The sequence below is a fragment of the Perca flavescens genome, chromosome 2 (genome assembly GCF_004354835.1).
Source record: "Perca flavescens isolate YP-PL-M2 chromosome 2, PFLA_1.0, whole genome shotgun sequence".
Lineage (NCBI taxonomy): Eukaryota > Metazoa > Chordata > Actinopteri > Perciformes > Percidae > Perca > Perca flavescens.
The window spans coordinates 27,092,783-27,110,011 of record NC_041332.1 but is presented as its reverse complement, the minus strand read 5'-3'; the positions used below and the strand labels follow the sequence as shown (position 1 = coordinate 27,110,011).

At 38.5% G+C, this 17,229-nt stretch overlaps 2 protein-coding genes across 7 annotated transcripts in view; one reads left to right on the top strand and one right to left on the bottom strand.

Moving 5' to 3' along the window:
• Positions 1–1,487: 1,487 nt before the first annotated feature.
• aimp1a (aminoacyl tRNA synthetase complex interacting multifunctional protein 1a) lies at positions 1,488–15,338 on the bottom strand. The gene is made up of 7 exons (XM_028596127.1): positions 15,061–15,338; positions 11,899–12,029; positions 10,827–10,940; positions 8,257–8,418; positions 5,332–5,540; positions 3,548–3,716; positions 1,488–1,797 (listed from the first exon to the last, which is right to left on the bottom strand). Coding segments are annotated over exons 1-7 (954 nt in total). The 5' UTR covers positions 15,063–15,338; the 3' UTR covers positions 1,488–1,630.
• Positions 15,195–17,229, top strand: part of tbck (TBC1 domain containing kinase) — a 51,986-nt gene continuing 49,951 nt past the window's right edge. For 3 of the 6 annotated variants that reach the window (XM_028596061.1, XM_028596044.1, XM_028596052.1), the window contains exons 1-2: positions 15,196–15,662; positions 16,339–16,551. In XM_028596061.1, the coding sequence (XP_028451862.1) occupies positions 16,359–16,551 (193 nt within the window). In that variant the 5' untranslated portion in view covers positions 15,196–15,662; positions 16,339–16,358. Of the gene's footprint in view, positions 15,663–16,338; positions 16,552–17,229 lie in introns of all 6 variants that reach the window. The other 3 variants (XM_028596071.1, XM_028596079.1, XM_028596035.1) reach the window with 2 other exon arrangements.

The window sequence follows — 17,229 nt, the reverse complement described above, 5'->3', positions numbered from 1 at the left end:
GTCTCCAAACATCTGACTCAAAATATCCTGGAGTGAGTTTTCTCTCAGGTTGCAACACTTCTTGTGGTCACAGAAAACCCAAGAAGAAGTCAGTGGTTTAGGTGAGAATATGCTTTAGCGGAGGTCACTTACTACAGCTGTCTATGTCATCTAAACCAAAATGAGGTTTTCCTCATTGACGATTCCTAAATTGTTATTTGAACTTGATGTGTAAAGGGGTCATTACATCATTTAAAACCATATAACCACCATAGGACACTGGTTCATTTGACAATCTGGCAGGTGTTAAAGCGCCTATGTGTGCTACGACAGAAGCATGGTTATGTCCTCAATCTACATCAGAAGAATAATGACGGTGTCATTGGTGTGAAGCACCCCAAAACCAGGCGAAAACAATGGGTGATGGGTGATAGCAACAGTTCCAGAACTGCAGGTCAAATCTAATACTGCGCAATCTATTGGCAACAAAAGTAAAATCAGTTAAGATGTAGGTATGTTGAGATGCACCCTCTACAGCTAAGGAGAGTATTATGGCTTCTGCAATGTTGATAGTGAGTAATCTGCAGATAGTGAGTGTTCTTTTACAATGGCAGGATTTTTTTTTAACTGTAGCCTTTTTTTCATAAGTTTAGAAGTTCTGTCATCCTGTGTGTATAGAGGTAGGGGGTAGATACCATATGATTATTAGCAATATGGGTGGACTCAATTCTACATATTGGAGAAAAACTGTTATTTGTATACATGTCCTCTATCTGTGGTTTCCTGGTTTCCTCTATCTACTGGTGGTGTATTCATCACAGCACGGGTGACAATCTCTCCATAGAATTAAGAAAGAGAATACACGACAGTTATTTACTATTACTTACTTTACTACTACTAAGAACAGGATTCGGAACAGTAAGCACAAGCTCTGCGCGATGGTTGGATTTGACCCATGACAGATGTTTTTGTAGACTGGATGGCCTTAATTACTGCTTATGTAACATTAGAGGCTTTGGTGCACAGCTCTCTGTCTGTTTCTTCTGTGTAGTCTGATACTTCCGGAGGTCGGTAGACTTTTTCTTTCATGGGGACAATAAAACAAAGCACATGGCACTGGCATCACAGAGCCCAGATTGAAATACCGACAGTGGGCCAGGAGATTGGAGAGCTGGGCCTGAGTACCATCTAAATAGCCCACTGCAAAAAGCCTGAGAACCCGATCTGTTTTTGTTGGGCTTTGTAGTATAACATCACAGTTTCATCTCCTGCTCATTAAAATGCCAAGGACTAGATGAAGTGGAAACCAATGATGCTCACTCAAGTCTAGTGCTGTATGTCCTTAAGAGTTATAACTTCAAAATCAAAGCACAATCAAGCTAATGTGTCTCCGGAAAGTTGGTGAATTAAAGCAGAAACACAATTGAATTGATTAACTTCATTTTATAGACCATGACTGTGTATATTTTAGCGGTCAAACAAAAAGAATGGATTGTCGTAGGAGAGATTCTTAGGACTCACTTTTTCAAATCCCTTTATTGAACATCTTCAAAGCATTTACTTCAATTGATCACCCTCCCTTTTCTCAACACCATCATCGTCATTATGCAGATGAAGTAAACACTAAGCTATTTCAAGCAGCTCTGGTATTTTATTTTATTCCACTGTTGCTCATGGTTTGGGCTTTGCACACTCCCTTGCCGGCGACTTCAAAGGCAGCTCCCTTGTAGGTTGCAACACACTGGCTGTCTGTGCGTAGGTCTGGCTGAACCTGCTCCCACACCTTCTTTTTTGGGTTCAGCTCTTTGTCTGGTTCACCTGCAATCGAGAAGTCAGTTTGATGCATTGCACTGATGTTTTATGAACTTTTTGTGGCACATCATGTCCTTGCATAACCTCCTGCGACACACTGATAACTTTTCCTTCATGGATTTGTCATAGTCAGCATGTACACTGATATGATCTGCTATAAACTAAAGCCAATACAAATTGTGAGAAAATGGCTGTGATTTATCAGGCCTATTCTAATTTTATTCTTCCCACATGAATAGTTTGACTTTCTATTGTGTTCTATTGGAGCGTCAGCTTTGTGAAACTGCCATCTGTTCTTAGCGACAATTGAACAATGTAAACCATACTTCTCAGAATCAAAAATATGCATCCAGGGAATACGATAAAGCAAGGTTCCCATTTTACGATGCCTTTATTGTTGATGTTTGCCTGGCATTTGTGAAAAATCAGACGGTACTGGTTGGCTTCTGTCTGGTGTCAACTTGTTCCTCTCTATATAACCATCTCAGTGTAGGAGGACAAAACTGTGTTTCATTTCCCAACGCTGCCATTTCTGCTGGTTTATGACCCAAGAGTGGCAACAATCAGTTTTGATCAGAAGCGTGAAAAAGGTTTTGATAAGCATCTTGACCACATTCTAACCAGAAACATTAATTAAACATTCTGAACACAGTTTAAGCAGAAGTACTGGGCTCCATTAGTTGGGGAAATGTGGGCAATTACAACCATGTAATCACACCAGCAGTGGATTGGCTGTAATTGAATCTGTACTATGGCGCTTTGGTGGGAGAAAAAAGGAAAAGTAGGAGACATTTTATTTTCCATTATATGTACTTCAACCAAGTTTTGAATAGGACTCTTTTTAATGAAGGATCCATAAAAATAATTTCCGGCCAAAGAGATCCCTCATGAATCAAGCTTTTAGAGTGGCTGGGACATGTGTACTGCAGGGATGAAAGCCTCGGCTGATGCAGCTGGGCTGCGGGTTGTTGGCCCACAGATCCACCTTCATTATATCCTCCTCTTCACTTTTTTTTTTTCCACAGGGAACTCCCATTTTGCTTGTTGTTCTCAAAAGAATATGAGAACAACAAGACCAATCCTCTGCTTTTCACCGATATTCCACTTTGCAAACTTAGATTATAAGTGTGATTATTTAGAAGGAGAGAGACCTAAATCACGTTCTGTTGGTGTTGGTCTTTGATTGTAGGCCGCATTCATTAGAGGTTGTGTTTACGAATACTTCACAGGAGGGACCTAGACCTAGACTACGGTCTAGTTGATGTGTAAACTAATAAGAAAAAGGGTTCACGTGTTCTTTTTTACAAACTCATCTCATTGGTCAAACTTAACAAAAGAATTACTGTAGGACACTTATCTTTCCGACTGACTATTAAAAAAAAAAAAAAAAAAAAAGAGGAAGTTACATTCCCAGCAATGAGCGTTGATTAGTTTGTCAAATCAGCAGTCACAGGCCATTTAGCCACCACCAAACAGAACTGAGGAGTCCTTCAATGAGAGCTTTCAGTGGGGTCTGAGATCACATCGTGATTGGTGTTGTTTCTGGCAGTGAGAAGGTTAAACGACACCCTACATTTCCTAAAGTCAGAGGCATTTTGTGGAAACTAGGCTGGGAAAATTCTTTCAGCGGGCTTAATTCCATGACAATCGTTGACAGTCACTCAGTGTTGAGGAAGCATAATGTCTGTTTGGTTGAATATGATTGTAACATTTAAGTGTTTATGTTTTGAGGGGTACAGTAATCATGTGCTGGTACCTGGGAATCCCTGGAAAGTAAGTCTGTCCCCTGGTGCTGCGCCACTTGGGGGATCCAGAATTTCGACCTTGTCTGGTGAGCTGGCACACATGACCATAGCCTGGGATACCACTCCTCTCATCTTGGCTGGCTTCAGGTTACATAGAAGAACTGCCATGCGGTTTTGCATCTGCACAGGGGACAGAAGATTGAATACATTTTTACAGCCCAAATACCCTTGACAATAGAGAAGAAAAACAAAGTATACCCAATTTATACTTCAGAAAAAAAACACCTTCAACTGATGTGGTCATAATCCAATATAAACAATAATGCCAATTCCAAATCTCTTTGTCCGAGGTTTATGGTTTGTTTGCCTTATTACATAAACCAAAGAGCGCAAACAGGAAAACTTTAAAACTCGAGCCTGGAGACCTCTGCGGCTTACCAAAATTTAAAAGAAGACCTAAGGCAGTTTCTGCCAAAAGCCGAGAGAAAGCAAAATCCAGCATTCCATGACATGATGTATACCAGTTCCCAGAAATTAATCATACCTTTTTTTTGAGGGACATCCTCTAAGAAATTACTACATAAATCTAAAATCCCTCATGTTGCTTTGACAGGGTTTTGGTAGTTGTTTTCATTTTTCATCTCAAGTCAAGGATAGTATGTGAATGTTCTGTAACAATATTTACAAAACAAACTGTTTGACTTGAACAATATTTTATGTGCACTGTAGACACTTAACAATAATTTTTCTCAGACTCTTATTGAACTTTTATAACAACCCCTATATTTATTTATAGTACAGACAATCAGGAGTACTGCCATAAAACCCATGATATATTTCCTCAGATTGTTCATTCCTGCTTGCTTGACAGAAATAGATAATGGCTCACACAAATAAAGAAAAGTAATAACTTGATTTTAGACTGGAAGTAATGTACTGATGCAGACACACTAAAGTAGCTTGGCCTGTAGTCACTTCAAATCAGACTGTGCCACAAAATACCATTGCTGCAACAGTGTCAACAGTTTTACAGTAAGAAGCTAATGTCTAATATTTGTCTGTGCTCATTGAAAAACTGTAGTCACTTCCAAATATTTTTCCTTTAGGTTATAATAGCTTTTTATTATATATATTTTTTTTTTGACAACGTCAGACAGGGTTTGTTACACATGGTTTCAGCAAGCACATGGTTCCATTTAAGTGATACACTGTCTACATACAGTGTAATGCAGAAGTGCAATGCAATGCAATCCTGAATCACCAACATGAAATGTTGTGTTTCTAAGCAGAACCGTCAGCACAGAGTTTACCTAATAAGTCACTTTAAATTGACTAATATATCCTTATGACCTGAGTGAGCCATTAATGTACACATACAGCAGTGCTTGTGTGTCTAGTAAAGACAAGTCTCAAATAGAGTCTCTTCAGGGATTCATAAAGAAAATCTAATTTGTATTGAAGTCCACATTTTTCTCACTCATAAGCAGACACTGTAGGAGGCATGGCATATGTGGAGTTTGACATCTACAGGCTTGCAACCTGGAGCTTGATGAGACATTAAAATTCAAACTAAATCAGTGAATGGGTGTGAATCTCTACATATAATCTGGATTTTTGTGAGGTGGCCAGTTCATCCTATGACAAAGTTCCCTGACCTGACCTCTGTTAATTACACTGAATTTTATCACATCATATTCCAGAAATGTCTTCCCATTCTGCAAATTCCACTCAGTTGCCTGTTTGCTACAGCTTTGGTATCGTTTAAGCTATAGAGTGTATATGAGTTGTACAGTACCTGGTCCACAGGTATGTGCTTGACCAACCCGCTGACCACCGTCCTCGGAGAAGCCTCCCCCACATCCACCTGCTCCACATAGAGACTGTCGGCGTCTGGGTGCTTCTCAGCCGTGATTATACGTCCAACGCGCAGGTCCAGACGAGACACGTCCACCTTGGCATCTTCTTGGCTGGGCGCTGCCTGCTTCTTCTCTGCCTTCTCCCCTCCTGGCAAAAAAGAAGAAGAAGATGCAAACACTGTTACTACATGCTTTGTATTGAATCGATTTTAATATTTCTGTGCAATTTATTTATGCTATTTCAACAAGTTTGGTATAACACTTTGGTCGGGTGTTCAGTTGGATGCACAATGCGTACAGATAACACACCACTTGGCTTTAGAAAGTGGCGTGTATGTTTACGCGAAGTCATGATGTCATGTTGGAAAGTCAGACAGTAGCTTAAATCATGTGTTGAGGGAAGGTTTGCTGAACAGAGGCACATGTGAGAGTTTTCATGCTAAATGTGCACGATATTATCGGAAGTGTTTGCTTTAATGCACTGAAAATATTTCAGCCAACTGGTATCGCTCCAAGGGAAATTATATAAAAAACAAATCATAGTTGAAAGAATACTGGGCATCTGTCTGGAATCTGATTTAATTTCCTCCTATAAACAAAAACAAAGCCCACCAATAACTGGCCTCGGGGTTGCATGCAGGGGCAGGGGCATGTGTTTCATCTGATCCATAAGTAAATAAAAAAAATTAAGGAAAAGAAAATTACTTTTTCACCTCTTCCCAGAAATGTCGGGCACGCACATACCTTGACTAAATGACAATACCAATACCCCCTTTTTGGCTGAATGCTACGCGTTCCAATGACATAGCAGAAGAGCAGATGCTTCCCTTCTGGGAGACAAAGTACCTTTCACTCGCCTGGTTTGCTTACACATTCATTCCAGTGGGTTGCACTGATCAAATGATTACAGTCTTTAATCATTCCTCTGAGCCCACACCAGCTCTGAATAATATGAATTCCAACCCTGATATTCAACATGTCTCCTGGGTAATCAATGTTCTGCTGTGATGACAGCATGGCGACGTAAAACATCACCGACTACTTTAAGGTTACACATGGGTTTGTAGACTAACAAGTGATGACTGTTTGGATGAAGTGAGAAGACAGACGAGGAATTTATCATGTACACCACCTTATAAAAGAGGAAGAAGTAACTCTCATTAACAGCTCCATAACATCTGGATGTAAATAATTCCAGACACAGAAATGTATTTGTCAGTGTCTTAAAGCTTGTTTCGTTCTCTTCTTAAATTATAACCCCTGTAAACACATCCAGTGCTAATTATTCCCTGTCTATGCCTGACAACTCCTCTAATTATTCTGGATAACTTATTGCTGAAACAAAACTAAGTATTTGAGTGATTTATTGCAAATTAATTTAAATTCTGTGGAAAGGATTTTCTTGTTTTTTTGTTTTTTTTTATTATTCTAAATTTATCACAAATGTAAAACAGTTTAATGCCATTATATTTGACACATACTTTGGTTTTATGATGGGGTCCTAAAATGACGCACATCCACAAAACCATTCTTAAATCATTCTTAAATTGGATTCAATTACTAGTGACAATGTAGCTTATTAATCATAAAATGCCACAACAAATGAAACTTCACTCAACGTCTTACTACCGAGGCCCAGAGATCTTGGACACCTTAAGAGGCCAATACTGCTGCCAACTTTGCCCAGAATATTGCCTTGGATTAGGATGGCACCAAGACCTGGGTCTTGGGTGCAGCTGTCGCTGTGGACCTGCTACACCCTGCTACGCTCTGCGATTCCCTGCAGTGTCCGGCTGCATCCTGCCGCGTCCACTGCATCCACCCATGCTCTGCTGTGCCAGACTACACCCCGTAACGCCCTGCTGTGCCCTACTATGACATTGAATACCATTGTAGTCACTGTTCCATTATCTTTATTATGACTATTTTTGCCACTGTTCATCACACCCCCAACCGGCACCGTCAGACACCGCCTACCAAGAGTCTGGGTCAGCCAAGGTTTCTTCCTAAAAAGGGAGTTTTTCCTCGCCACTGTCGCTATAGCTACTGCGAATGCTTGCTCTTGAGGGAATTACTGGAATTGTTGGGGCTTTGTAAATTATAGAGTGTGGTCTAGACCTACTCTATCTGTAAAGTGTCTCGAGATAACTCTTGTTAAGATTTAATACTATAAATAAAATTGAATTGAACATCCATTATCACCTGATATTACAAATTCACGTGGAAAAACATGTTTGGAGAAACGTCAACTGCCTTTTAACCCTTGTGTTGTCTTACCGTCGACCATGCAACATTATGTTTTTTCTGGGCAATAATAAAAAAAGTTCAACGTTTTGGTCGTCTTTTTCCGATGTTTTTTGTCGATTTGATCTGCGCTTTTGACGTTTTTGCACGTTGTTTTTATAGCGTTTTCTCGTTAATTTTTGCTACTTTTTCCAACGTTCTTTTATCCATTTTTTTTTCAAATGCTATAAAATTGAAAAAAAACACCGTGATTCAATGAAAATAGTGAACTGATCATTTATTTTACTTGTGAAGAGTAATGGTTGTATGGAACCATCCACGTTATTTTTTGTGAGACAATTTGGTTGAAATGAACCCAAATTTCTGATATAGAAACTTCTTGAAAACGGGTGAAATCTGTCCCGAGGACAACAGGAGGTTTAAAGAACAGAGTAATGAATCGGTCCTTATATGGGCTTTCCTACTGACAATCTGAAATTGAAATACAACACACAAACGTTGCTGTGATGACATATCTAGAGGTTTCATTTTATTTTATTGGATGTGAAAACTTCAAAAAGGACTCATAATAAAACCCTGCAATGTGCCATAGTTTCTTTTTTCTTCTCTCCAGCTGTTACCTTTTTTCTCTGGTTTCTTCTTTTTACTCTCGTCTTTAGGAGGGGCGCTCTGGACAGCAACAGCAGGGGAAGCAGAGGGAGCCGGCCCAGAGGGTTTGGGAGGGGTGGGCTTCAAAATGCACTCGTCACGGTTGTCGTCCAATGGCATGGGTACTGCCTGCACTACAGGAGGGACACAGGCAAAGGGTCAGTCGAAATAAATGATCAAATAGTGGATCATAGTTACTATCTGGAAGACTTTTTCTTAAAGGTGCCCTAAGCGATGTTGGGTGACGTCACTTCTTGTTGACGTTCAAAGTATTGTCAGACAAAACACTGGCTAGCTCGCCCCTCCCTCCTCCTCATCTCGTCCCCTCCCCCTCCCTTCCGCACACTAACCCCCCAACCCCAACCCCCACCCCCAAATCCTCCTTGTCGGTTATTGGCTGGAACACTGTTTGTTATGTTTCGTGGTGCAGGTTGGCGCAGTTTGTTTTTGTTGCCGTTTGTGGAGCCTGGGCTGTCTACAGAGACCGCGTTTTTTTTAAAGTGTGTTCAGGGGACAGGCAGCTAGCAAATAGTGAGGAGATGTTTGCTGTATGTGACAAAAAAGTGTAGCTTAAAAAATGCGTGACATCGCTTAGAGCACCTTTAAGTATCTCTGACTGATACTCTCTGCACGCGGTTTCCAAAACGTTGTGTGAAAGTATGAAAAGACATGAGCATAGCAGCACTGCCGTACAAGAGATTATTTATATTACAAATAAACAGGGTACACTACCTCTAGTTGCCCCTTTTCACGCAGAGAGCTGGTTGCATCAACATAGTACAATGAAATGATACAGAGGGAACTTTATTTACACACCAAATGGGAGGACTGCTCTCCTGATGCAAACAGTTTGGATGAGAAAATGACACACTGTCCAAGTTGATAGAAACAAGGAAAATGGAGCCATAAAGCAGGGAACAATGTCCTACAATAACTCTCCAGAAAAAAAAAATAACCCCTCATTTAAGGCGCCTGATGTTTGAATTCCTACAAAATCCAGTTCCTATGTCTGACAAACATCGGTCTGCAGGCACACCACCGTCGCCATAATGCTCTTAATTACCTTAATTCTATGTTAGGACCTGAGATAAGGACCTAACAAACCAACCTCTTAAACTCTTGACATTCCGCTTAAGTTTTCGCTTAGGGTTTTTGACATCGAGAACCAACTTTTTGCAAAATATGTGATAATGTCACATACCGTATGATGCTTACAGTTACGTTTAAATATGGTTGCACTATTAAATCAAATGAAAGTATTGTAGATGTCCTCTGCACTTTTTTCGCAGGTATTCCTGGAAACATTGACATCTCTACTACAATTTTAAATCTGCACTAATCAATAGTGTTATATTAAACATAAATTAAACAACTGTGTAATGGATTGCTAGTAGTGACAAACCCACAGTGAATTATCACCCACCAGTCTACCAGTTATGTTTTTTTTACCCTGACCTAGCAACTACCTGGTGAACACAATAAAGCATTTAGCAACTAAAGAGCCAGATATTTAGATCAGGAGCTGGTGGAGACCAAAGCAGAGCTTAAAGGGGAGCAAATATTGGAATTAAATTTGTCACAATACCAAATGAATGCCTATGTTACTCAATGTCTGCTAAGTGTGTAAATAGACAACCATTTGCAATCACGTTTGCCATAACAACTTGATGAGAAGATAATATGACAACCAAAGTGGACCCAAAAATTGATTGCAATAAAATTTATATTCATGTTTTATATATATATATATATATATATATATATATATATATATATATATATATATATATATATATATATATATATATATATATAATTTGTGGTTTTGACCAACGCTCGTCTTCAACTTTAAAAGGTCCCATGGCATGAAAATTTCACTTTATGAGTACACGAGTACAAATCAGCAAAGGCGACTGAACATCCTTTAAAAAAGGTTCATATTTATCCATGTTTTCAAGCAATTTCATGCCAACTTAAAGCCATTAAAAAGAAATCTCGAAAATAAACATCACTTTTAGATACAATGTGTGGAAAAACATAGTCTCGGGTCTATTGGAACGCATTCTTTCTATGTTCCAACACTAACATATTGAGTCTTTTTGAATAAGGTTAAATTGCTTATTTCTTCCAGTCCCCCTTTATTCCTGGAGCGTCTTTCTGAAAAACATTAAATGTGTGTTAATGATCTGAGCTGTTTGCTCTTAAATGTCAACGCATGTCAGACACAAAATAGCTGGCAGACATGTTGTCCCCATCACTCTAATGGGGATTCTTGAAGCACTATGGCTGCTTATAATAAAACCCCCAAAAAAGAAGATCTGGTTATAATGGGCTGAGGCGAGAATGCACAAGATGTTATCATTGATAGTACAAACCAAACAATGCAATAATGAGCAACAACTGACATCAAATGTTTCTATGTAAGGCACACAGACGCTTCTATAACTAGATATAAAGGATAACAACATCAAGGTCTTTTTTAAAGACAAACAAACATTTGATCTGCAATGCCATTCTTTGCTGGAAGCCAAAACCAACATACCTCCCCTCTTCTTCTCTATTTCCAGCAGCTGTTTTTTTAGTTCCTCAATGTCATTCTTCAGTTTGGCATTCTCCACCATCAGCTTCTTCTCTTCTCTGACACTGGCCTGGACGACTGCAGCGAAGCAAATTCTTGTTAGCTCTCAGCACTGGAATGAAATTTCACTATCCCACAGGACATTTTAAGACCTGCTGAACTAGTACAAATATAATAGAATTGAAAATGGTTACTATTAAAATCTATTCTGTCTCTTTTGGAGTTAAAAAAGCCATGAAATTGTCCATTAATCCAGTTTTGGGATTTAAAAATAGTCCAAACTGTTTTAAATTACATAAAAACACTCTCTTTATTACCCTTTTGGAATAATTCATATTCCATAATTCACATTTCTTCCATTGTGCCTGCAATGCATTAACAAGGATGTTATTACACAAGATCATGGAGATTATTCTAAGTGGAGCTTAATCATTTACACAACTGCAACAGAAAAGGAAAGTTCTGCTCACTCATGAGTTTATTAAAATATGACAAAACTCTACCTAACAACAATAACAACATGTATACAACATTTATTTATTTATAAATTAATTAATTTCAAGTTAATGGTAAGTGGAATTCCACGCCTAAAGTGTATGAATATATTTGGCTGATTTGGAGACCTGTTCTATGAGTAAAGCTTAAAGATACCAAGGGAAATTATCTTCAGAAGGACAATTCTTGTAAATGTAAGTGCCCTTTGCCATAACTGGGGCCTCAGGTTTCATAAAACTGCCAGTAGAGGGGATTCACTCTTTAAATTATGATACTGTGAATCATGTACGTAAGCAGCTCTTCAACCAAAGTGATGTCACTCCAACAGCCAATACAGAAATTCATTATTTACTACACCTGAGCACAGCGTAAGGACTTTTTGCATAGAAATGTAGCCAATCTAGACCAATCTGTAATGTAATATAAACCTAAATATAGCTTTTGTAAGACTGTTACAATGAATTAGCCAGGAATCCGCTGAAAAAAATGTTAATAATGTTCTACATATAAGCATGTTGGTGTATGGTTGTGTTTCTCTTACTGGCTTTATCCTTTAGCAGCTGGACTTGTTGTTTCAGGTACTCGATGATCTGGTCAGCCTCGGCTGCTCGCTGCTCCAGCCTCAATAAAGGATTGGGACTTGACATCTTGAACAGGGAGCGAGCTAAAAACCTAATAGACAAAAAAAGCCATACAGCAATCAATCACAACACAACAAACAGCTAGATTTTAGAGCTGTAAAATATATAGAACAGATTACATTCCAACATCATGAAATACAATATATAGGGCCCAGTTCTGCAATATCTTTCTGGGTTTTACAGCTGGAGTAGCTTTCCTTTTGTTTTAAATGGAGGCAAATTTTCATGCATCAAGCTCACAAGTAGAGTGAATATAAAGTTACCATGTTCCATGTCATTTCAAGTTTACTTAAGTGACACTAGCAAAGTACTGTAAAAAGAGATGGCATTCTTAAGTACTATGCTGAACATCTACAAAGATACATGTTTGGGGTTACAAGGTTTGCATTCCAGAACCACGCACCACAAACTACAGCCTCTAAAATCAACTCTTCTCTGACAGTCTCAACAAAAACATTTTATTTTCCACAAAGGTGGTATGTGTTGCAGGGCTGTTGACTGCATTACATTGTACTGGGAGTTCATATTTTGTTAAAACATGTCACAATGTTATGTAGTGGCAGTGTTTACTTCAGTATTTTACTTGATTAATAAAATTCCTAAAGCAACAGTTAGGCACTGTAGATGTCATATTGCAATATGTCTGACAGCAATCATAATCAGACATGTTTTCTATTTTCTATGAATTCATGTCTTTTTTATAGTTACAATTGATAAGAGAAGTGACAAGTAAGAAGTGACATTCAGATTTATCCATTAAACCACACTTTGCATCCAAATCATACGCATTCAGTTTTGGACATTAAGTTCAAGTTCAAAAGGGATCAGCCACTCTTGGGCCACGCAACCAAAACACAACTGGACACCAGTTTGGGTTTGGAGTAAAGTCATGTTGAGCTTGGTAATAACTTCTTGGAGAGGAAAAGAAGGATTTTACAAGGCTGAGGCATGGAGAAGAAAAGTTCTTACACATATTACAGGGAGGCGCTGGGAAACAACCGCTGGCCCGAGATGAAAACAAAATGTTAAGGGATGAGGAAATTAGAAACACAAAAGAGCTGGAGTTGATAAAATCAAGGATCAAAGCATAGCTTTTTGAGAAACTGAATTGATTTAAACAGGACCAGTGGTGGAGTAATGACAAGAGCCACAAAAAGGCTGATCTCATTTGGATAACCCCTGAAAATGGGTCCTGGGGCTGAGGTATGGTCTGCAGCATCAAGGGGTCATTTCAGCTTTGGATTTCAGATGGAAATACCCAAATGTGTTAACAATGTTAAAGTGACGTGGGCTCTCAGCAGCCTTAAGGATGCCTAATTTACCTGTCTTCACTGTATGGAAATCAAAATATCTCATTCATTATTTCATCTCCTGATTTGCAACTGTATAAATTTAGTAGGTTAACTTTGCTATACAAGGGACAGTTGGTGCTCAACTGGTGAAGGCATCTGCCTTATCAATCTCCTAAAAATAGGCATGACTGGTTTGCTTAGTCAGTTCACAATAGCCCAAGCTAACATTTCACGTTCATCCATTTTTAAATTAAAATATCAAAATAAAACTGCATAGCTATAAACGGACTACACAGGGTGTTTGAATCAAATCTATAAATCTGTTACATTTAACCAGCAGCTTTCTCCGGTATGATGGTGGTGTGGGAGCAGACCCACCAGAATACAAGAGTTTCCTCTTTTCACGCTTCATTCCCACAGTAAAAATATACTGTAGGCTGTAGGGGTAAGGGGTATACTTCCCTACCTGTCTGCCAACTAGACCATGAAATGAAAAGAGAGAGCAGTATGCCAGCACCACCTGAAGGCATTAGAAGGACCTACATACATTTAAACTTAAAATAAACTATGAGATGTGTAGTCTTCTGCACCAGGTACCTATATCCACTGCTTTTCAAAACATATATGTGCTCTTCTATTTTATATTTGTTTTTTACAATGCACATGCAAAAATAAATGTACACATAACCACGTGAAAAACAGCGTCATAATTGAGACATTCAGTATTTAATAATGCAAAGGTAAATTTGATTTAAAATCTTGCATACCTGAAACTATTTACAATATGCATATGATATTTCATCAAATTGGATAATAAATAATCTGAGGTTGAAAAGCCATAAAAAGATACCAATTGCTGTCAATGTCTGCATAGAAAACAGCTGGGAACATGACAGAAGTAGTGAGACTCTAATGTTTAGGGTTGTATCTATCACTTCATTATCTGTTCATCAGTTCTTTAAAAAAAAAACACTGCTACTAAACTAATATCACTACTAAATCTTGAGTATAAAATGTCATTATAATGTCAAGTGTCCAATGTGATATTTTCTATTTCTATATTTTCTTATTTGTTTAAAAAGAGAAGTCATTGTACAGACATATTTTAGAAGAGGGCTGAAATGACATGATCACAGACAGCAAATTCATTGATTTTGTTTTTAAATAATTGTTTAAGGTACTTATCTTATACATTCCAAACAGGCAGCTTACAGTATTATTGCACATTTGTTTACTGACTTGTGTTATTATTTACTCCTTAAATGAAATGTGAGGATTTACTTCAAATGTTTTGAAATTAGTGCTTGGGGTTTTATTGTGACACACTCGACAGTTTAATCGCTAATGAAAGCCTAAAGTTAATGTTACCTAACGTTATAGATAGAAAATAAAACCAAAACTAAAGCATGGAATCATTTGCTAATCAAAGTAGCCTAATCAAACGACAGTCATCTTATTTTATATTCAGTAAATGTTAATGACAAAAATTAGAATTGACTGTGATTTGTAGAGAATGGATTGCTCAACAATGTGTAATTTACGGAACTTTTAATTAATTAGGGTTTGTTGGTAAATCAAATAAGCTATTAGCTCATCAGCTCACATATAACTGGTAACGTTATCTTAAACTGAGACAAGGAAAATCAACTAGGCTACGATTATCTATAGCACTGGTGAGCTAATATTACTAGCTAAACGGACGTTATCGACGGTTTACAATCACTTAGTTAAAGCAGTATAATAAAAAACACAAAGGTTTATGAAACTTACATGAACTCGGAGCAGCAACCCCAACACGTTTCACGGAGAGGTGGGGGCTTGACAGCTGCTACTCCTGCTAACGTTAGCTACATCAGCTATCAGAGCTAGCTGACAGACAGACAGGCAGGCAGGCAGGCAGGCAGGCAGGCAGGCAGGCAGGCAGGCAGCTGGCAGCTGGCCGCGGAGTGGCTGATTCAGGGCCCGTTGTTAGATCTCTGCACTATCCGGATGTGAAGCAGTCCTTAAGCGTTCACTAGCCATATGTTCTATAGATCGGATACTGTCTCAAAATGTAAGGAGGCAACGGGTTTTGCCTGTATGTAATTACTCAAATCAGAAACTAAACTCTTCCAAAAATACGAAAACAATAATTCAAGAAGAACTTTGCTAAGGATTTGAAATAACTTGTTTGATATAATTTCATTAATCGTTAAACTTTTTTTTTTTTTTTGTGTGCACTACTTTGTCGCATACAAATAACGTCATTGATCACGTTCACTCGGCTATTTCCATCACATCGCAGAGGCAGGGAAGGAATTCATTTCAAACATATTTTATCAATAATTTCAAGTTAATTCTGTCGTCATGGCCATACAGCTTCTCCATTAAGCGTGAGTACTCACATTCTTTCGGATGTAATGCACATTACATCATTGGTTTCTTTCCTACCCGAGCCAATAAGGCAGTTATTTCCATAAGTTAACTACATACTCACAGTCCGTTTAACTGCAGCATCACTGTGGACATTGTGTCTTTTGTTTCCGAAGTTAATCTACAGTACAACTATATCGTGTAAATATATTGCATAACTTAACTAGTAGGCCTAACGTTACTTACAATGACAGTTTTGACCGATCACTTAATTTAATGATGGTCTTTGCCTCAACCAGCGTACAACATAACATAAACATAAACAGCTTGAATTGTGGCTAAACAGTTAACTCTAATGCACTTATTTGTTGCTATTTTGACTGTAAAATTGTCAAACAATGTGCAATGAGTAAGTGCTCTTGCCCCTTTTCCGGGACTTCCTAAACTTTAAATATCTAGTATCCATCCATCCATCTTCGTCCGCTTATCCGGTGTCGGGTCGCAGCTAAATATCTAGTATTAATTTAATATTACAATTTGACGTATTTTTTTAACCCCCTGGTTAATACTGGATGGCACCAATGTGAACTTGTATTGTAATATATACCATGCTGAAGATTAGAATGTTCCTCACATTCATACTTATATATTATCCCATATAATTCATATTGAAGGCTTTTTTTCCCCCATTATCAGTTCTTGAAGCCAGTGGTGAGATGAGGCCCCTCAAAGACGCCCAGCTGGGGGCCTTCACCTTCTTTGCCTCAGCTCTCCCTCATGATGTCTGTGGGAGCAATGGTCTCCCTCTTACCCCCAACTCTATCAAAATCCTGGGACGTTTCCAGATCCTCAAGACCATCACTCACCCCAGACTCTGCCAATATGTGGACATCTCCAGAGGGAAACACGGTATGACTTTCTGACTCACCCTTTGAAAGGGGTGTAGGTTATATCCTGTGCACATAGATATAGAACAACTATGCCTGTGCATCTGTCGTGTAGTGGTAGTTGATAAGGTGTGAGTACTACTAGGTAGACATTTTTTATTTCAAAGGTTAACCAGATCAGAGAAAAAATTGGCTGCCCATTAGCCGCTTCTATTCAAGAGGAAGGGGATGTAGAGTCCCCCCACTTTAGCATTTTCTCACAGTTCAATACCATCACTTTTGATGTATTAATGAATTTAATCTCAGCTTCAAAGCCCACCACATGCTAACTGGACCCAATACCATCCAGTCTTGTTAAGGAACTATTTCCTATTCTCTGTAACCATGTTCTTTCTATTATTAATATGTCATTCACACAAGGTATGGTACCAGCAGTATTCAAATTAGCAGTCATTAAACCATTACTTAAAAAGCCCAATTTAGACACTCATGTTGTACAAAGCTATAGACCTGTATCCAATCTACCATTCATGTCCAAAATTCTGGAGAGGGCTGTTGTGGAACAACTTACTGCTCACTTATCTAACAACAGCCTATTTGAGAAATTTCAATCTGGTTTCCGGTCTGGTCATTCCACGGAAACTGCCTTGACGAGAGTCAGAAATGATCTTTTGCTTTCATGTGATGGTGGCCATGCATC

Excerpts from the sequence above, each read along its gene's own strand:
- aimp1a (XM_028596127.1), bottom strand. Across the intron at positions 8,419-10,826 it reads AATAGAGAAGAAGAGGGGAG|TGCAGGCAGTACCCATGCCA; the intron begins GTATGTTGGTTT and ends TCCCTCCTGTAG. Across the intron at positions 5,541-8,256 it reads GAAGAAACCAGAGAAAAAAG|GAGGGGAGAAGGCAGAGAAG; the intron begins GTAACAGCTGGA and ends CTTTTTTGCCAG.